We start from the raw sequence: 22,633 nt of genomic DNA on the forward strand, positions 1-22,633 counted from the left end.
GCGAGCCTGACCGCTTTCCCGTGACTCAAAAAGCACCAGCAGTTTCCTGACGTCACGTGAGCAGAGTTTTTACTCTGTTGTACCAACTTCAACCTGCCGTTACTCCCAAAGTACTGAACAGATCTTAATGAAATACATTCCTTTGGAAAGCAGAAATGATAAGCTTTTTAATGATAGTATTCATGATAGAAAATATTCAAGAGTCAAGCAATGGCAGATTTGGAAACTCAGATGAGCGTCTGCATGCAGATTTTCACACCACGGCCAACGAGCGTCTGATCTGCCTGGTGTTAGCTCCTAAAAACAAAAGAGCAAGAGCTTCTTTTTTCACTCCCCATTTTGTAGCGAACTCCAGTGTCTCATCTCATCTCATTATCTCTAGCCGCTTTATCCTGTTCTACAGGGTCGCAGGCAAGCTGGAGCCTATCCCAGCTGACTACGGGCGAAAGGCGGGGTACACCCTGGACAAGTCACCAGGTCATCACAGGGCTGACACATAGACAACCATTCACACTCACATTCACACCTACGGTCAATTTAGAGTCACCAGTTAACCTAACCTGCATGTCTTTGGACTGTGGGGGAAACCGGAGCACCCGGAGGAAACCCACGCGGACACGGGGAGAACATGCAAACTCCACACAGAAAGGCCTTCGCCGGCCACGGGGCTCGAACCCAGGACCTTCTTGCTGTGAGGCGACAGTGCTAACCACTACACCACCGTGCCACCTAACTTCAGTGTCATGAATTAGAAATGCAATGTAAAAGTAGCAGGGACAACAAACATTGTACTCAAAGATCCTGATGCAACATGGTTACATGATGTCATTGTGTTGAGTTCTATAGAATATATGTTGAAGCTTTTGAAGCTGATTTGGTTGAACAGATAAGTTAACATCTTTCTTTGCTTCTCATTTGGATAAACACTGCTCAATTTTATTGCCTCACCAACGCTCTCACTCTCTCTCTCCCTCTCTGCCCCAGTTGCTGCAAGGTGCTGAAAATCTCTTAAAAGTAGACCGCCTTTTGATTTCATAAAATCCGTGAAATTTAGTTCTCTCTGAAATTTGGTCATTGTGATATATGTTTATTTCTGATAAGTTATTTAATTTGATGGGATTCCCTAGCAAATAATGTGCATGAAATCGCTCGCTTCATGCAGTCAAGCAACCAGAGGAAGTCCGTGTGCACATGTGCATGTTTACCTTTAGGCGTCTTCTTCTTCTTTGGGGTTTTACAGTAGCTGGCATCCACAGTGTTGCATTACTACAGGTTTCCCTTTGACCGTGTACTGACAGTTCCATCATTCTGTCACTAATACCCTGTCCACACTAGGGATTTTCTACCGATACGAAACTACTTTCGTACCGCAACACCTGTCCACACTAGCAACTATACCGGTACTGTAGGGGTATAACTGTATCGGTACGAAACCCACAAATGTATGGGTTTCGTACCGGTACAGTATCAGTACTGTCGTGCTTCGCATAGTGTGGACAGATGAAGTGTCTCTGTATCGATACAAATATAATGCACATGCACAAAGTCACACACCTCAATCGATGTCTTCGCTGAATAAAATAGTGAAGAACGGAGATTCGTTTTCTTTGTTTCTTTCTCAACTGCCTCGCACGTTTTATACGATTCGACTGAATAAATGACCACCAGAAATACAGACTGTACATTGACAACAAAAAGCACACACACGTTGTTTCATCCGCCATATTCTCGGAAGGAAGTTACTCGGTAACCACGGAAACATTTCGCGCACACGCATTTCAACTTCCGTGAAAGAAAACCGCAAACATTTCTCACTAGTGTGGACAGATGCACTAAACTGTACCGGTATACTTTGTATCGATACAGTTATACCACTTTCGTACCGGTATATGTGTGAACACAGCATTAATGAACAGCTGATCACACCGAGGTGCTCGCTGACCGTCGATATTTATTAGTTTGGTCCTGCGTTTCCTTTCCTTCACAACATAACGTCTTTTCTTCTCGCTTTCTGTTACTGTAGTCGATCTTTCACGTTTCATTTGCGTCCTCCATTTTCCTTTCCTCTTCCAAATTTGTATCCCACAATGCCTTGCGAGAACAGGGAAAGCCCATCTCGTGATGCATGACGTAGTATCTTGTATTGCGTCACGGTGAAACAAGAAATAAAAATGGAGAATTTAGGGCCATGTGGCCCTAAAGTGATTAATTGTTCTATTTAAAAAAAAAAAAACTAATATAATTGGAAGTCTGTGATTCGAATTCAGTAGCTTTCGGTCCACTAAACAAAAATAATTGGGTGTCAGGGAAAATTCTTTTTATGACCTAAACCTGAAAAATCTGAAGGTCAGTCTACCTTTAAAGAAAATAAATACCTTCTAGTCACTTTGTCATACGATGTTACTGCCATGTGTGAAATGATGGTAACAAAAATGATTCTCATAAGAACTGCTTTTTATCATTGTTATAGGAAAAGACATTCATTATGGCGTGCCAATAATTTTCAACATTTTTCTTTAAAATCAGCATCAACAATTTTCATTTAAAACAGCATCCTGAAGAAAGGAACTGCAGTCCTGAAGTGAACCATATTACATTTTGGAGGGTAAAAAAGTGTAAAACAAAACAAAACCATAATAGACACCACTCATTTTATCCTATTATTATTCCATGAGGGGTGCCAATAACTTTAGATATTGATGTAACATTTTGGTGCAGTGCTTCCAGTACAAGATGACTAAACCAGAGTGCTTTTTATGTGAGATTAGAAGTGATTAAAAGGAGTAAAAGATATGTTTGGGTATGTTATGGTATATTTTGGTATATTTTGTTATATTTTAGTTGGTTTTGGTACAACCCCAAATGAGAAAAAGTTGGGACGTTATGGAAAATGCAAATAAAAAAAGGAAGCAGTGATTATCTAAATTTATTTTGACTTGTATTTTATTGCAGGCAGTATGAACCCAAGATATTTCATGTTTTGCCTTGTCAACTTAATTTCATTTGTTAATCCACATCCATTGAAGCATTTCACGCCTGCAACACAGTTTAAAAAAGTTGGGACGGGGCAGTTTAGGGCTAGTATTGAGGTAAAACAATGAAATAATGATGTTATTTGAAACAGGTGATTGATTGTAATCATGATTTGGTACAAAATCAGTATCCAGGAAACCAGGGGCGCCGCCAGAAATTTTGGGCCCCCCAACTTTGCCCACCCTCGTCACAATTGCACTATTGTCATTATTTGACTTTTGATAGCCCATGGACCTTGAGTTTGTGACTTTATTACATTTTATGTATTAAAGGAACAGTCCACCGTACTTCCATAATGAAATATGCTCTTATCTGAATTGAGACGAGCTGCTCTGTACCTCTCCGAGCTTTGCGCGACCTCTCAGTCAGTCAGACGCAGTCAGACGCGCTGTCACTCCTCTTAGCAATGTAGCTAGGCTCAGTATGGCCAACGGTATTTTTTGGGGCTGTAGTTAGATGCGACCAAACTCTTCCGCGTTTTTCCTGTTTACATAGGTTTATATGACCAGTGATATGAAACAAGTTCAGTTACACAAATTGAAACGTAGCGATTTTCTATGCTATGGAAAGTCCGCACTATAATGACAGGCGTACTAACACCTTCTGCGCGCTTCGGCAGCGCATTGATACGGAGCTCAGATATCAATGCGCTGCCGAAGCGCGCAGAAGGTGTTAGTACGCCTGTCATTATAGTGCGGACTTTCCATAGCATAGAAAATCGCTACGTTTCAATTTGTGTAACTGAACTTGTTTCATATCACTGGTCATATAAACCTATGTAAACAGGAAAAACGTGGAAGAGTTTGGTCGCATCTAACTACAGCCCCAAAAAATACCATTGGCCATGCTGAGCCTAGCTACATTGCTAACAGGAGTGACAGCGCGTCTGACTGCATCTGATTGACTGGGAGGTCGCGCAAAGCTCGGAGAGGCACGGAGCAGCTCGTCTCAATTCAGATAAGAGCATATTTCATTATGGAAGTACGGTGGACTGTTCCTTTAACCTACCAGGGACTAGATGAAAACTGGTCAGTGACTAATTCTGGTGCATTTACAATCACAAATGAAAATTCAAGATTTTGCCACACGCCTTCTTGTGCTAGGACAATTGGTAGTGAAATGTGTGATGTGACTGCTAATAAATCATAGAAAAAAGTTTTCTACCCAGCATCAAAATACCTATGGAAATCCCATGGATTGTTATGTGTTAGGTAGAAAGCATTTATGGGTTGTATTGCTGCTTACCTTCTTCTCCAAAGGGGGGTTCAGTGGTGTGGTAGGGCGGAGGTCCCCCTGAGGCTGAATCTGTGCATATTTAGGGCACCCCATTAGTTATGAAACTGGTTATTAGCACTAGTTATTAGCACCAGCATAACATAATATTTCATCTTGTTTATCACACAAGTCAGTTCAGTTATTAAAATGGAAAAAATGTCACTGTACAAACTGTAAAAGTGTTCTCTTGATAGGCTAATCCAACCACGTTCATACTGTTCATTTACCATTCGCTAATATTTTGAACACACAGGTGAGTGATAGCTGCCTTTCTTTGGGAAAAACTGAGTGACCAGTTGCCTGCCTCTCCGGTCCCTCTCAGCTTTCAGCTGCCTTTCTTTACGTTTTTGACAGCCACTCTTCATATTTAGCGATCATAGACTGTACGCACTCCACTGCTGGCTGGCTGCTGCACCGCGACACAGCAGCAAGTAGCGTTGCACTGATCAGCACGCAGATTTAACGCATCGCGCTTCTACCAGAACTGGACCGTACCATTTCGCAAAAGGGGGAGGGTTAAATGACAATATGTTGAAGAACTCAAGAAATAAACAACCTTGTTCAATTAGCTCATTTTACCAGATGGAATATTGCATTGTTGTTATTTCAAAAGTCTTATTAAAATCATTAAAAGCATATTATCAGCCCCTTAAAGGGCCCCATGGCAGTGCTGGGCCCCTAGAATTGTTCTAACCTTTCCCCCCCAGCGGCGCCCATGCAGGAAAGGCCTAGACTTTGAGAGGCAAAGATGGGCCGAGGCGCTCCAGTTTGTCACTAAATGCATGAGAAAAGTATTGAAATGTTTAAAACAATCTTCCTCAAAGAAACATAGGAAGGGATTTGGATATTTCACCCGCTACAGTGCACAATATGATTAAATGATTCAAGGAATCTGGAGGAAATTCAATGTATAAAGGTCAAGGGCACAAGCCTAAGCTGAACGCCCGTGATCTCTGATCCCTCACTGCATCAAGAACCATCATTCGTCTATAGCTGATATAACCACATGGGCTTGGGATTACTTTGGCAAACTTTTGTCAAGCGCTACAATATAGAGTTACATCCACAAATACCAGTTAAAACTTTACTGTGCAAAAAGGAAGCCTTATGGTAACTGTGTCCAGAAGCGCCTTCGATTTCTCTGGGCTTGGCGGCATCTGGGATGGACCATCACACAGTGGAAACTTGTATCGTAGTCAGAGGAATCAGTATTCCAGGTCTTTTTTTGTAAGAAATGGACACCGTGTGCTCTTGACCAAAGACGAAAAGGACCATCCAGACTGTTACCATCAAGAAGTCCAAAAGCCAGGGTCTGTCATGGTATGGGGTTGTGTTAATGCGCTTGGCAAAGGTAATTTACACTTCTGTGATGGAGCATTAACGCAGAAAAGTACACTGAGATTTTGAAGCAACGTATGCTGCCTTCAAGACGACATCTTTTCCAGGGCTATTTCAACAAGCCAACGCAAAACCACATTTTGTACACATTACAAAGGTACGGCTGTGGAAGAAGAGGGTGCCAGTCCCCTCTGTCCCTAATAGAGACTGTGTGGCAAATTTTGAAACAAAAAACATGACAATGACGATCCTGTACTGTTGCACACCTTAAGACTAGTTTGCAGGAAGAATGGGACAAAATAACACCTGAAACAGGAATCAAAATTGAAATGTGACGTACGATTTTTTTGGCCGTGCGATTTTTGGCGTTTCCCAAATCGCTGCGTTTTTTTTGTTCATGGAGAAAGACGCACGTTGGCCGTAAGTTTGTCTTGCAACCTGAAAAAAACGTAAGCGCCCGTAGAGTTTGTTTGACATGACAAAGAACCTCTGCGGCCAGTCTACGGCTCGAAAATCAGCACGTCACACGCGCGCCCTCCGTGCGGTTCTTGCGTTTTTTGCACGTAGACCGGCCGTAGGAGCACGTACGGCCGGTTGTGACCTTGGGGGAAAAAAATTCATGAGCTAAATCATCAAATAATGTGCTGTTGTATTGTTTTGACTGCAATACAGCTCAAAGATTATTTACAAATCATTGTTTTCAGTTTTAATTTCAATTCCAACATAAAGTCCCAACCTTTTCTGATTTGGGGAAGTATATTTTGGTACATTTTGGTATGTGTTGGTATCTTTGGGCTCTGCTGTTCTCCTCCATGATGTAGCTTCTCATGCGGTTTTGGGAAACTTTGGGTCCAGGCATTAATCCTTTATTCATTTTTTAACAGGGATTTTGCAGGGTTTTGGGTATGTGAGGGTTCCAGCAGGTTTTTAGCGGTCTCTGTTGACATAAATCACTAAGGTTGGAGGAAGAGGGGGGGTATCAAGAGGCATGGAGCAAGCAACGCCCAGCTTTCCATTTGGCCATTTATCAAGGGAAGTGGCACATTAATAAACACATCTCCCCCGAGGTGAGGGCGTAACAGAGACAAATATGAGTGCCAAGGCTGAGCGTTCCGTGTCCCACACACTCCTCCTCACCCCCATTAACGCCATGCAAATACCAGAACAGGCTCAATGTAAAGACTTCATGCCAAAGCAGTGCGGTTAGCCATATAATCTTTACATACACACATCTGTAGATGTGTACTCTAGAGCCGTCCTCTTAAAAGAAAGCAAAATCGTAGCTAATGTAATGTTCGATGTGCATAAATTCTGATGGTGTCATAATAATTTGAGACGCAGCTTCTAAAAGTTCTGGGTGCTAAACGTCTGGTAGGGGCCCGAGTGCAAAAACGAATGCTTTTATAATAACAGAGAACCATTAGCTCATGCTAAAAGTAACGACTTTCACAGCTACAAAGCTGGAGGATTACTTATTAGCTGTGAGCTCAGTAGGGAATGTGCACGCACACACGCACACACATGCACACACTTACAGAGGAATGGTTTGTGTAAGCTTGCTTGTGTTGGCACCAGATGTGATGGAATCATTATGGACGTCCGGTTGCCAGAGCTTCTGGTTACAACCCCTAATCACACACACATACTCACACATGCGTTTGCCAACACTGCCACTAATGCCTCGCACCTGTTGAGCTAAAACACAGAATCTTTCACTTTGGAACACCAAACACACTGACCAGAACCTGTACCCAAGAACTAAAATTTTTCCTATAGCTCTCAAAACAAGACCTAACGTTATATTGCATTATATTATACTACAACGTTAGTAATACTACAAAACCTCAATTTTCAGAATTCTAGCTGAGTTTAAAGCAACTGTTTGTGTCATAAAAGTTGAAGTGAAAGTGTCTATGGATTTCACCACTGTCTGGATGGCAACCTTGGGAATAATTTCAGCAAATCGAACTGAACATTTAAAAAATACTGCAGCTGAGCTGATCATAAAGCACATACACTACCGTTCAAAAGTTTGGGGTCACCCAGACAATTTTGTGTTTTCCATGAAAAGTCACACTTTTATTTACCACCATAAGTTGTAAAATGAATAGAAAATATAGTCAAGACATTTTTCTGGCCATTTTGAGCATTTAATCGACCCCACAAATGTGATGCTCCAGAAACTCAATCTGCTCAAAGGAAGGTCAGTTTTATAGCTTCTCTAAAGAGCTAAACTGTTTTCAGCTGTGCTAACATGATTGTACAAGGGTTTTCTAATCATTCATTAGCCTTCTGAGGCAATGGGCAAACACATTGTACCATTAGAACACTGGAGTGATATGCCGCTTTTCCACTACAAACGCGGCTGAGCCGTGCCGTGCCGAGTCGAGCTGAGTCGGGCTGAGCGGGGCTATTGAAGTTGCATTTCGACTACAACCGTGCTGGCTGGAAGTGGGTGGACACATTGGGTGGAGTTAGCGAAAGTGGGTGGACGTCACGTGATGTCGTTAAGCAGCGCAAACAGTGACATCAGTGACAGTGGCGGAACAAGTCAGAGCCGGGCCGGGGGCGGGGCAAATGACCGGGCCCTTTATTAAAGCTTATCATAACATCATTTTAGGTTACAAAATGTCCGCAACTGCGGTGTTTACCAATTTCAACACTACCGGGTGCAACTATGTTATTTAGTACATCAAGTCCTTCAAACGAACATGTAACTCAGAAACAAAAAACATTAGGATACTGTACATGGCTCATAATAAAACATCAATAGCCTATACTGCGCACATTATTTGAAGGGCATACGAATGAGCGCTCAGAGGTTGCAACGGTGACAGGAAGAGTCAGAAATAAAAGGAGGGCGGTGCAAACCTCACTGAATGCACTGTGTTTACCAATTTCAACACTCCGGGGTGCAACTATGTGATTTTGTACATTAAGTCCTTCAAACGAACATGTAACTCAGAAACAAAAAAACATTAGGCGACATACTGTACATGGCTCATAATAAAACATCAATAGCCTACTGCGCGCATTATTTGAAGGGCATACGGCGAGCCTTGCGCTCCGCGAACTCATCCACGATGCTCTGTATGTCACTGATTCAGTGAGCTTTTAAGCGGTAGTCTCACGACCCGAATAGTAAACAATAAACATGGAGGACATGGAGTCGTTAGTGTTGCTGGTCTTGGTGCTGTGGCTTGTTGTCACCGACAACGCCAACAGATACTGGCAAGAGCGTATAGATGAGGCGAGGAGGCGCATAAGGCTTCAGAAATTCTCGTAATTCATAATTATTCTTCTTCCGGGTTTGCGGTGTTTACAGATCCCAGCGTGCTCGCGGGGCGTGTGTGGGCATGTGAGGACACGCCTCCTCACCAATCAGTGCACAGGGGAGTGTCTGCTCACGCCCCCAGCCTCAGTCGGCACGGTTTGGCTCGCTTCAGCCCCACTCCAAAACGGTGCGAGTTTTAGGGGCTAAGCAGGGCTGAAACGAGCTGAGTCGTGCTGGTTTTTGGTAGTCGAAACGCGAGCCGTGTCGGGCTGAAGTGAGCTGAAGCGAGCTGAAGTGAGCTGAAAAAGGGTAGTGGAAAAGGGCCAATAGTTGCTGGAAATGGGCCTCTATACACCTATGTAGATATTGCACCAAAAACCAGACATTTAGGCCCTGTCCACACGGCAACGGATTCAGGTGAATCCGATAAAAAATTTTTATCGTTTTGGCCTGGCGTCCACATGGCACCGGCGTTTTGGGTGCCCCAAAACGATATTTTTTTAGAACGGTTTCCAGAGTGGAAAAATCTGGCAACGGCGCCGTTGCGAAGTCGTCTGGATGAGTAGAACGGATTTGTTTACGATGACATCACAACCACATGACTAGAACAAGCAGCACTCACTCATTCACGTCGGGTAGAAGAAGTGGTTTATTCGCATGCGTCCTACTTCTTCTATTGTTCTGGTGTCTCCGATGGGACCGTCTTACAGCGCACGTAGAGGTGTGGCATGTGTATTGCATCGTTTTCAGCAAGCGTTGCGTTGCCATATGGACCTGATATTTTACTGATCCGTTGCCCATGTGGACGCGATATTTTTTTTACCCGCTAAAAAAAATCTCGTTGCCGTTGTCGTGTGGATGTAGCCTTAGTAGAATTTAGCTAGAATAGTCATTTACCACATTAGCAATGTATAGAGTGTATTTCTGATTAGTTTAAAGTGATCTTCATTGAAAAGAACAATGCTTTTCTTTCAAAAATAAGGACATTTCAAAGTGACCCCAAACTTTTGAACGGTAGTGTATGAAAAACCTGGGTGATTCAAGTTTATTTTGATTTTATTTTTATATATTTTTTTAACATGAATCATGATGGCTTCTAAAGCAGATCCTCTCTTGTGGCCAATCACATGAATTTGTGTTAATTATTTAGCTGAAAGCAGGAAACAGGGTTGTAGTCGAGTCACTAAACCTCGAGTCCGAGTCCAGTCTCGAGTCCCCAGTGTTCAAGTCCAAGTCATTAAAGAAAATTGAGTCTGAGTCCACTATTGATCCGAGTCGAGTCCGAGAACAAGACTCCATCTGCACCATTTGACAGTGGCTGTTGCTGCCTTTATGTGAAATTGTCTCTGCTACTGTGTTGGACGAATGTTACTGCCCCACTGACTGCCCCATTTTAGTTAATAGGCTACAGATAAAAAGCTAGTGCATCGCTCAGCAAGCCCCGCCCACTATCAACAGGGCAATGAACATACGGTAGCGTGCCACTTCCTTCTCTGGGTGGAGTCTTGCCAAATGATGATTGAAGTTCGAGGTTGTCCCCGTCGTCTCCTCGATAGTTCTTCTGCATATGGAACACATAGCAGTGCATTTTTTCCCACTGCACCAGAAGTCTGTATAAGCAAAGCGGACAATCCTAGGGGGGTTCTCTCCAGGCATTTTAGCGCCATTAACGTTAGTTTGTTCCTGAATATGATGTATGAACAGGTGAATGTGCATTCTCTTGCACAAAATTAGTATAAAAATTAATGTAGATAATACAGGCATTTAACAGACACTTAACCAGAGCAATGTATAACATATCCGGAGCAGTTGGGGGTTAGGTGCCTTGCTCAAGGGCATTTCAGCCATTCCTGCTGGTCCAGAGAATCAAACCAGTGACCTTCTCTAACAATTAGGCCATGGCTTCCGCAGATAGATATAAATATCTTATGATAGATATAAATGTCTTATGCCAAATTATTATGACATGTTACAAAAAATAAAGAATAAATCCGAGTCCTCGTCTCCAATTTACGAGTCCAAATGCAGTTAATGCACGAGTCCAAGTCCAAGTCTGAATCATCAGTGCTCAAGTCCAAGTCAAGTCACGAGTCCTTAAAATTAGGGCACGAGTCGGACTCGAGTCCGAGTCCTGGACTCAAGTACTATAAACCTGGCAAAAAAGTTTTCGTTTCAAGTATTGTGTATTTATTATTATTATTATGGCGGCACAGTGGTGTAGTGGTTAGCGCTGTCGCCTCACAGCAAGAAGGTCCTGGGTTCGAGCCCCAGGGCCGGCGAGGGCCTTTTTGTGTGGAGTTTGCATGTTCTCCCCGTGTCCGCGTGGGTTTCCTCCGGGTGCTCCGGTTTCCCCCACAGTCCAAAGACATGCAGGTTAGGTTAACTGGTGACTCTAAATTGACCGTAGGTGTGAATGTGAGTGTGAATGGTTGTCTGTGTCTATGTGTCAGCCCTGTGATGACCTGGTGACTTGTCCAGGGTGTACCCCGCCTTTCGCCCATAGTCAGCTGGGATAGGCTCCAGCTTGCCTGCGACCCTGTAGAAGGATAAAGCGGCTAGAGATAATGAGATGAGATGAGATTATTATTATTGGGATAGGCTCCAACTTGCCTGCGAGCCTGTAGAACAGGATAAAGCGGCTAGAGATAATGAGATGAGATGAGATTATTATTATTAAACTTTTCCGCTCCAGTCTGATCACTCAAGTGACGATATACTTGTTCAAAAAATTAAATGTTAAAGAAAACACTTTTTTGTGTGTTATTTGGCCATGAATATGTCAAATTTTGGCAGAGCTCATCACAAGCAAGCCATGATACACAGCATCTTTTCAGTCATTTTCCACAGCTGAATTAGGGATGAATCATGTTCATATCCTGGGGTTCAGGCAGATATTTATGGGCAATTCTTCAGCAGAGAGGCCAGAATTATGAAATTATTAAGATTGCCTTAACTTGTCAGCTCATTGATATTGCTAAAGTATGGAATCCAAGGCAAAATGTAGTGAAAACCATATTTAAAAATCATCACCCCGATTATAGCAACATCGCTTAAGAGAAATCTTGGTTTGAATTTTAAGAAATGAAAGTTCAGTTTTTTTTCTGACGTAATTCCGTTTCTGACTTTTCTTTCCTCATAAAAGATTTTGTGTTCAGAGTTAAACACAGCCAATTTTTCTTTGCTTTTTAGGGTCAAACCATACCTCATACAGTGTAAAATTTTTATTTAAAAGTAGATACTCTTTCAATTGCATAAAATCGGTGAAATTTAGTTCCCGCTGAAATTTGGTCACTGTGATATATGTTTATTTCTGTAATATCTTTAAAAAAAAAAAACAGGCCATTCTATGGCTGGGAAGTTATTTAATTTGAGGGAATTCCTGAGCAAATAATGTACATGAAATTGCTCGCTTTGTGCAGTCAAGCAGACAGAGGAAGTCAGTGTGTGCATGCATGGGCTCCGCCAGGGAGGGAAAGGTTAGAACAATTCTAGGGGCCCAGCACTGCCATGGGGCCCTTTAAGGGGCTGATAATATGCTTTTAATGATTTTAATAAGACTTGAAATAACAACAATGCAATATTCCATCTGGTAAAATGAGCTAATTGAACAAGGTTGTCTATTTCTTGAGTTCTTCAACATATTGTCATTTAACCCTCCCCCTTTTGCGAAATGGTACGGTCCAGTTCTGGTAGAAGCGCGATGCGTTAAATCTGTGTGCTGATCAGTGCAACGCTACTTGCTGCTGTGTCGCGGTGCAGCAGCCAGCCAGCCAGCAGTGGAGTGCATACAGTCTATGATCGCTAAATATGAAGAGTGGCTGTCAAAAACGTAAAGAAAGGCAGCTGAAAGCTGAGAGGGACCGGAGAGGCAGGCAACTGGTCACTCAGTTTTTCCCAAAGAAAGGCAGCTATCGCTCACCTGTGTGTTCAAAATATTAGCGAATGGTAAATGAACAGTATGAACGTGGTTGGATTAGCCTATCAAGAGAACATTTTTACAGTTTGTACAGTGACTTTTTCCATTTTAATAACTGAACTGACTTGTGTGATAAACAAGATGAAATATTACGTTATGCTGGTGCTAATAAATAGTGTTAATAACCAGTTTCATAACTAACGGGGTGCCCTAAATATGCACAGATTCAGCCTCAGGGGGACCTCCGCCCTACCAAACCACTGAACCCCCCCTTTGGAGAAGGACGTAAGCAGCAATACAACCCATAAATGCTTTAGGATTGAAGTTTTTAATGAGCGAGCGCCATATACAGTTTGCTAGATGAAAGTGTTGCTAATGTAACAGACGTTGCGTTGTGTTGTTCACCAGTCTTTTTATTCTGAAGAAATGAGACACAAATACACTGCTGAGGACGGGCTGCAAACGTCCAGTGGCATTGGCGCTTACATTTCCAAAACAAACTGAAAGAGGCCAGCGCCTCGTTCCCATAACTACCTGCGCTCTTAAAGGGCCAGCGCAGAATTTCCCCACCACTACACACAATGGCAAGTGGAAAAAAATAAACCTGTTACACTAATAACGGACACCAGTCAAGTGTTTGACATGGTTACATGTGTGGAATGTTCACACGTTCTAAACCATTGGTTTCAACCATTGGTTAATAGATAAAATGTAATAACAAAGTCACAAACTCAAGGTCCATGGGCTATCAAAAGTCAAATAATGACAATAGTGCAATTGTGACGAGGGTGGGCAAAGTTGGGGGGCCCAAAATTCTAATCTTTCATGGGGCCCAAAATTTCTGGCAGCGCCCCTGTGTGCATGTGCAGATTTACCTTTGACCGTGCACTGACAGTTACATCATTCTGTCGCTAAACGTACAGCTGATCACACCGAGGTGCTCGCTGAGCGCCGATATTTATTAGTTTGGTCCTGCGTTTCCTTTCCTTCACAATATAACGTCTTTTCTTCTCATTTTCCATCACTGTAGTCAGTCTTTCACGTTTCATTCGCGTCCTCCATTTTTCTTTCCTGTTTCAAATACTGAACTTGTCTTCGACTCGTTCAGTATCACGCTAGCTAAATGGAATATATCTGATATACCATGGGGTGGCACGGTGGTGTAGTGGTTAGCACTGTCGCCTCACAGCAAGAAGTTTCTGGGTTCGAGCCCAGCGGCCGGCGAGGGCCTTTCTGTGTGGAGTTTGCATGTTCTCCCCGTGTCTGTGTGGGTTTTCTCCGGGTGCCCTGGTTTCCCCCACAGTCCAAAGACATGCAGGTTAGGTTAATTGGTGGCTCTAAATTGACCGTAGGTGTGAATGGGAGTGTGAATGGTTGTTTGTCTCTATGTGTCGGCCCTGCGATGACCTGGCGACTTGTCCAGGGTGTACCCCACCTCTCGGCCATAGTCAGCTGGGATAGGCTCCAGCTTGCCTGCGACCCTGTAGAACAGGATAAGCAGCTACAGATAATGGATGGATGATATACCATGGAAATAAAGCCAGTCAATATTATTTAAATATGTCACTCAGATCTGCGATGTATTTCATATGAAAAATGCAAGTTTTTCAACACGAGAAGATAAACTTCATAACTTCAAGCCAACGTGTGATTTTCTTTTCATTATATCGACACATTCACAAACAAAGTCCCCAAATTTATCAAAACAATTCACTGATATCTTCACAAGTGACCTATAGAGATTTATGTCATGGTTTTGGTTCTCCATGTTCTGAATGGAGCTGTATGAAAAATACGAGTGGTGTATTTCCCACTAAAACCCTGGTGTCCATCTAATATAGTGGCCCATGTGGACAAAACAAAGGAAGTAAAAATGCAACAGCAAATCAGAAAATGGAACAGTACGTCAAAACACACAACAGGAAATCAAAAAAGTCCAACAACAAAACCAAAACACAACAAACAAGATCAACTGTGAGCTACTGCTCACTTACGTATCCCCCCGCTCTTGCTTATATCATAATGCAAGCAATCGAAGGAATAGGACACTTATTATGAATGCTGACTTCTCATCTCATCTCATTATCTCTAGCCACTTTATCCTTCTACAGGGTCGCAGGCAAGCTGGAGCCTATCCCAGCTGACTACGGGCGAAAGGCGGGGTACACCCTGGACAAGTCGCCAGGTCATCACAGGGCTGACACATAGACACAGACAACCATTCACACTCACATTCACGCCTACGGTCAATTTAGAATCACCAGTAAACCTAACCTGCATGTCTTTGAACTGTGGGGGAAACCGGAGCACCCGGAGGAAACCCACGCGGACACGGGGAGAACATGCAAACTCCACACAGAAAGGCCCTCGCCGGCCACGGGGCTCGAACCCAGACCTTCTTGCTGTGAGGCGACAGCGCTAACCACTACACCACCGTGCCGCCCGAATGCTGACTTCAACAAATAATTAACCCTGAAACAAGTAAGTAAAGAGCAGTGTCTCTCCCCAGGGATTTCAAATAGGATCCTGGTAAACTGTCATTTTGAAATAGCATTTTGCTTCTTGAAATAGTGTCGAAATCTACACTATATGTTTTGTAAATACATTCAGTCGGTAAACAGGAAGTCGATGTGCGACAGACCTGAAAACGGTATACACAGTATAGAACCCCAAGTTGAAGCTTGATACCAAATATCAAGCAGTTATGATTTATAGTTGCTGAGAAAAGTGTTTTGAAAATTTTGTAAATCCACCCTATATGTTTCTTAAAATTCATTCAGTTGGTAAACAGGAAATTGATGTGCCACAGACCTGAAAATGATATACATGGTATAGAACCCCAAGCTAAAGTTTGGTACCAAATATCAAGTGGCTATGATTTGTGGTTACTGAGAAAAAAGGTGTTTCGGACAGACGGAGATACGGACAGAGGTAAACCAGTATACCCCCTTCCTTTGGAGCAGGGGTATAACAAAAATAAAAACATAACCTCAAAACCACAAACACAACAACAAAAGCAAAAATAACGGAAAATCAGAAAGTGCAATGACAAAACTAAAAACACAACAGCAAATTTACGTGTTTATGAACACATTTGTAAAAACATTAATGCTGTTGATTTTGCCGCTGTGGTTTTAGTTTGTGCTACTGTTACCTCCACCAACTTTGTTGGAGGAAGTTATGTTTTCACCTGCGTTTGTGTTTGTTTGTTTGCTTGTTTGTTTCCAATGTAACTCAAAAAGTAGTAAATGAATTTTGACAAAATTTTGAGGAAAAGTAAGTCATGGGCCAAGAAACAATTGATTACATTTTGATGCAAATCCAAATACAGGTAGTCGTCGACTTACGACTGCGTTTGGTTACGACTGACCGGTCGTAAACCGATCTGGTCGTAAGTCGACCTGTGTTAAATGGACGTAAGTATATTGTGATGTGTAATGATATTGTAATCATCTTAAAGTCTTATTTTATCAACATTTTCTTATTTCATTACCTTGGCTCATTATTTGGTTTAAGTCAAACACTGCATACTACACTGCGTACAGTACAATTCGTTTAATATGTGCAAAACAAAAAATACGAAATACAGGTGTGAAAAATAGAAAACATTTTAGTTTGAAACATACCAAAATACAAATGTAAAACATAGCAAAATTAGTGCTGTCAAGCGATTAAAATATTTAATCGCGATTAATGTCGCGACTGTCATAGTTAACTCGCGATTAATCGCAATTTAATCGTACGTTTTTGTCACATGAAAAACCATTGTCCCAGGACACGCTGGAGGGACTATGTCTCTCGGCTGGCCTGGGAACGCCTCGGTGTTCTTCCCGAGGAGCTGGCCGAGGTGTCTGGGGAAAGGGAAGTTTGGGCTTCCATGCTTAGACTGCTGCCTCCGCGACCCGGTCCCGGATAAGCGGAAGAAGACAAGACGAGATGAGAAAAACCATTGTAATTCTCTTATCAGCATAAAAAAGTGAATGGGCTTGCTTTGTACCAATGTTTTTTTTTTTATTGCAGAGCATAACACGTCTTGTCACAGCCACTGACATCCATAACTTCCATATTAGATGAGAAAACCAAGGGATGAAAAATAAAGTGCGTATCACTGTGAAAATAAAAAAATGTTTTATTTTACTCTTCATTAGTTTCTTTTGAAGAGAAGTATTTGCCATAAAAGAAGAAAAAAACAGATAACAAAAATAAAAACATTCATCATACGTTCAAAAACGTTCATTATAGTGTGGCACTGTATTATCTAATTCTCACTGCTTATAACTCTACACCTACCCGGTGGAGATGAGCTGGGAAACTGAAGACTGAAGGAACAGTATTGAAAAGTATTTTTCCAGTCTCACCTGTGAAAGGTAATCCCATGTGATCTCGTTTGGACGGTAAACCTGTTGGTACAGTTAAACACAGCACATGAATGAGGCATCTTTATTCTCGGCTACTGTCTAGACGCGCTACCAGAGACGGTTGAAGAATCTCCACTTTGCCCCATCCAATATGGCGGCGAGGATGTTTATATGTCTATGCCTTTCTCCATCACTCACACGTACTCTTATTGAAGCAGCGCGCGACAAGCCTCACCAGGAACTACGGGTGACTCGCAGGGCCAAATTAGAATTTGCGTTAACGGCACTATTTTTTTTAATCGCGATAAATTGAGATCACGTTAACGCGTTATTATCGCGTTAACTTTGACAGCACTAAGCAAAATACAAAATTTAGTGACCGCTGGCATCACTGGTGCTTGGCTGTGGGTTGTCTACGTAATCATCAGCTGTTGCAGCGCTCGGGCTGGCGGGAGCATTTGCTCGTTTCATAAACCAGGAGCTGGGGCGGAAACTGTATGATGGAGTGCGCAAGGGAGCGCAAGAGAGACTGCGCATGTGCCTGGAGCTGGGGCGGAAACTGCTGTACGCGGCGAGAGGCGCTGCTGGGAGCTGGGGCGAAAACTGTCATACGCTCAGCTAGCTCAGCTGGGAAACACTTGCCAGTCATAACCACCAGATGGTCGTAAAGTCGATCGATCGTAAGTCGCATAGGTCGTAAGTCGACGACTACCTGTATGTATGTGAATCCAGGACTTTTTTTTTTTTGACAGTTTTCAATATGTAACTCAAAAAGTAGTGAACGGATTTGGATGAAATTTGGTGTCCAGCTTTAGTATTATCCTAGGTTTGAGTGATTTGAGTTTGATGTTGATAATCTGTAGCTTGGTGGAGGTATGCACTCTACTCTAGAGTACCCTTCGAGTTTTTGTTTTGTTGTTTTTGTGTTTTCAGTTTTGAGATTTTGTTCTTGTGTTTACTGATTTGCAGTTGCATTTCCGTTTTATTAATGCACTTTGCAATTACGGCCCAAAGTAAAGCAGCTTTGAAGAAGTAAATGCATTAATATTTACGTCAAAACAACAAACATATGAATAATTTTATTCCTCATTGCAACGTTATGAGAATGTCGCACCTAAAATTAGACAAAATAACCTTCTGTCTAAGATTGAAGGATCTTGGAGCCAAACGTTCCCAGAACTTTATTCCAAAAAAAAAAAAGTTCTGATAGCATAAAATAGTTGGCTGCGATAAAGACGATAAAGAAATTTTCCAAAAGTTTTCCATGTGCACGCACAACACAGACGAGTACACACCTGCTCCATTTTTCCTGCTCATTACTATTTTTTTAATTCTGAAGAATCCTGTAAATTGCCCTCATTACCCAAACCGATAGACGCCTGCACCAGTTGATAGTTATCTAAATAATTACAGTAAATTATAGGCAATGATTAATCATCCATGGTCAAATCAGAACGAGGTCATTGTGAGTTTGAGATGAAGCTGATAAATACACTTGATTGCACTGTTTGCTTCCCTTTAAAAAAAAATTAAAAAAAATTGGGCATATCAGAACTACATTCCTTCCTGGTTCAGAGCGATCCCGGACTCTCGTGTTGCCTTTTTGCTGTGTTCTCTTTCGAAAGTGATCTGTGCTAGTTGAGTTTCTCAGTGCCGGCCTCTAGCTACGGTATTAGCGAAGACACAATCTCTGGCACTTATTGATAGGGCTGTGCTATATTCCAGGGAGGCTGGGTGTCGGGGAAAGAGTGCGGAAGCATCGATCACGCTGTCTCACCTGGCACGCGCGCTCCTCACACACTACCCAAAATAGCACGAAGGTGGGCAGAGTGGGGAAATGACACAATGCAATCCGCCACTGCAGCGACTCGGTAGAGATCTCCTTAGCTGGAGAGACAGAGGGAATAATAGAGAATAATATTTCAGGATCAGTCAATCAGAGGCTCCCATGGTTTGAGACGGCACACTTTGGGAAGAACGGCTGCTATGAGCTTGATTCAGGAGTCGGAGGGATGTGGGAATTAAGGAAAATAGGTTAGTGGGAATAAAGTGGATAAAGTGATGAGGGTTGTTGGTCATGGGAGGGAGACGTGGGCGAAATTTGCTTAGCCATGTGTGTCAGATGAGGGGAGGAAGTCCACAGAGGCAGAGCAGAACCTACTGGAAGTCAGTGTAGTGTCTCTGTATTTGGATTCAGATTTAAACCCAAAGTGGGCGTGGCTAAAAGGTTTTCTTTCTTTCTTTCTTTCTTTTTAGCTCACATGGCCATAGGCCGGTGAGCTATTGCCCTCACGCGGCATCCGTCATGCATCCGTCCACAATTCACAAAAATCGCTACTCCTCCCTGAGTTTTCACTGGATTTTGATTCTGATTGTTTAGTTTGGAAGATCTAATCAGTCTGCACAAAAGTTATTCCTTGGTTTCATGAGTTCTAATTAACAAGTTGCTAATTAGACCAATTAACAAACTTTCAGGAAAATCGCTATTCCTCCCTGAGTTTTCACTGCATTTTGATTCTGATTGTTTAGTTTGGAAGATATAATTGTTATCCCTCCGGGGGGATATAGCTATCGCTCTGTCTCTCCGTCCGTCTGTCTGTTCATCTGTAAACATTTTAGTTTCTGGAGCATAACTCAAAAACTGTTAAGAATGTTTTTACAAAACCTGACAGTTATATTAAGTGACCAGAGGAGTTGTGCCTTTTGACATTTTGGGATTTCTGTGATTATTTTTTCCGTATTTCCTTGGCAACCAATTCAACTTAGGAAAATTTGGAGCGGGGTTTCATGTGGGGGCCCGAGGGCATATGTCGTCATCTGATGACTCTTCTTCTAATTGTTCTCATGAAGAGCAACTTAGCTAATTATAAACAAGTCTGGTTCCTCATGACCACGTGCTGGCCTAGTGGTTAGCGTGTCCGCATCTCGATCGGGAGATTGCGCGTTCTACTCGCAGTCGGGTCATACCAAAGACCATCATAAAAAATGGTACCTACTGCCATCTGGCAAGGCATACTGCAATACAGATGTGAGTAGGGAAGTCAAACTCTCACGGTTACCAAAGGACTAGCCCCCCACTGTAACCCTAGCTGTATAGGTGAGAGACCGAGGGCTATGGAAACGGAGATCGGCGCTGCACCCATACGCCTCAAAAGAGCTGGTTAGTACTGGGACAGGAGACTGCCTGGGAAGACCAGATCCTGGCGTGGAAGGGACTTTGACTTGACTTTGATTGGTTCCTCATGGTACAGCCATGTGAGTTACTGTGTCGCTGATGTGCTGGGTTTTTTGTTTGTTTTTAAATATGATCCATACCACTATTCCCACAAACACTGGAAAATCTCATTATCTCATCTCATTATCTCTAGCCGCTTTATCCTGTTCTACAGGGTCGCAGGCAAGCTGGAGCCTATCCCAGCTGACTACGGGCGAAAGGCGGGGTACACCCTGGACAAGTCGCCAGATCATCACAGGGCTGACACATAGACACAGACAACCATTCACACTCACATTCACACCTACGGTCAATTTAGAGTCACCAGTTAACCTAACCTGCATGTCTTTGGACTGTGGGGGAAACCGGAGCACCCGGAGGAAACCCATGCGGACACGGGGAGAACATGGAAGCTCCGCATGGAAAGGCCCTCGTCGACCACGGGGCTCGAACCCGGACCTTCTTGCTATGAGGCGACAGCACTAACCACTACACCACCGTGCCGCCTACACTGGAAAATACTTAAAAAAAAAAAGACAAAAAGAGGTAGAAACTCCAGGACTGTCAGCATGTGGATTCATATGGATACATTATTTGAGGGGGCGGCACGGTGGTGTAGTGGTTAGCGCTGTCGCCTCACAGCAAGAAGGTCCTGGGTTCGAGCCCCGGGGCCGGCGAGGGCCTTTCTGTGCGGAGTTTGCATGTTCTCCCCGTGTCCGCGTGGGTTTCCTCCGGGTGCTCCGGTTTCCCCCACAGTCCAAAGACATGCAGGTTAGGTTAACTGGTGACTCTAAATTGACCGTAGGTGTGAATGTGAGTGTGAATGGTTGTCTGTGTGTATGTGTCAGCCCTGTGATGACCTGGCGACTTGTCCAGGGTGTACCCCGCCTTTCGCCCGTAGTCAGCTGGGATAGGCTCCAGCTTGCCTGCGACCCTGTAGAAGGATAAAGCGGCTAGAGATAATGTGATGTGACATTATTTGAGTGACTCTTGTGTTGCATCCTGCAGGATCCTGGTCCTTGATGCAAACCTCTAGGTTCAATCAGATGCCCCATGAACCTTTCTAACAAGCTTTCTACAAAAAAAAAAAAAATCATACCACAAACGTGTTCAAAATATGTGTTGACCTGTTGACCTGTGTTAAAAAAAAAAAAAATTTGTGTTGATGTGTGTTATACAGTGTCACGCTTTCCCAGTCCACGCCTCACACCCAGACTAAGCCGGAAGAGAGCTCTGTCCATCTCTCCACTTTCGGATGCCAGTATTGACCTACAGACCATGATCCGCACTTCTCCTAACTCTCTAGTGGCCTACATCAACAACTCACGCTCCAGCTCAGCCGCTAGCAGCTCATACGGTCATCTCTCCGTCGGAGGCATCAGGTAAAAGCGCAGCCTCATGAAGCACTCATCCCATGCAGATGTAACCCACTGTGTTCCATTCAGGTCAAATTTATCTGCTGGAAATGTTCACTATGAGATTTTTCCGGCTCAGTTTCTTTAATGTACATGATGCAGAAAAGATGTTGAGGTCGTTTCGACCAGAAAGCAACAAGATAAGAGAAGTAAGACAATAAAATACTACAGCAATTTACCAATGATTACAATTTTTTATTCATTAAAAAAAATCAATTCATAGTTACAGTTAATGTTCTAAGATCCTGTAAAACAAATCAGCCCCTGTAGTTATTTGATATGGTGCAGATGTTTCTTCGGAGATTTATTTAAGATTTATTTCAGAGTTTATTTAACATTGATGGAAGGAGTCCCCAGTGTCAGTACTTTGTCATGATAAGTATGTTTTCCATCATGGGAAAGTCTTTGCATTACTTTATTACCTCCACCAGTTTTGTTGGAGGAGGTTATGTTTTTGCCTCCGTTTGTTTGTTTGTCTTTTCCAAACGTAACTCAAAAACCAGTGAACGGATTTTGAGGAAATTTTGAGGAAAGGTGAGCCATTGGCCAAGGAACAGTTGATTACATTTTGATGCAAATCTAAATATGTTACTTAGCAGAGGTATGCACTTTACCAAGTGGCCCTTCTAGTTTATTTGTTTGCTTATTTATTTATTTAGCTATCTAGTTATTAACTTTAAGAGACGTTCCCTTAAAGGAACAGTCCACCGTATTTCCATAATGAAATATGCTCTTATCTGAATTGAGACGAGCTGCTCTGTACCTATCCGAGCTTTGCGCGACCTCCCAGTCAGTCAGACGCAGTCAGAC

General features: G+C 42.8%; 1 protein-coding gene across 1 annotated transcript in view; it reads left to right on the forward strand.

Moving 5' to 3' along the window:
• The window catches only part of LOC132899239 (zinc finger protein GLI2-like), a 199,813-nt gene that overhangs the window by 137,895 nt on the left and 39,285 nt on the right, over window positions 1–22,633 (forward strand). The window contains exon 6 of the mRNA XM_060940985.1: window positions 21,589–21,790. Within this exon, the coding sequence (XP_060796968.1) occupies window positions 21,589–21,790 (202 nt within the window). The remainder of the gene's footprint in view (window positions 1–21,588; window positions 21,791–22,633) is intronic.

The sequence above is a fragment of the Neoarius graeffei genome, chromosome 15 (assembly GCF_027579695.1).
Source record: "Neoarius graeffei isolate fNeoGra1 chromosome 15, fNeoGra1.pri, whole genome shotgun sequence".
NCBI classification, from domain to species: Eukaryota; Metazoa; Chordata; class Actinopteri; order Siluriformes; family Ariidae; genus Neoarius; species Neoarius graeffei.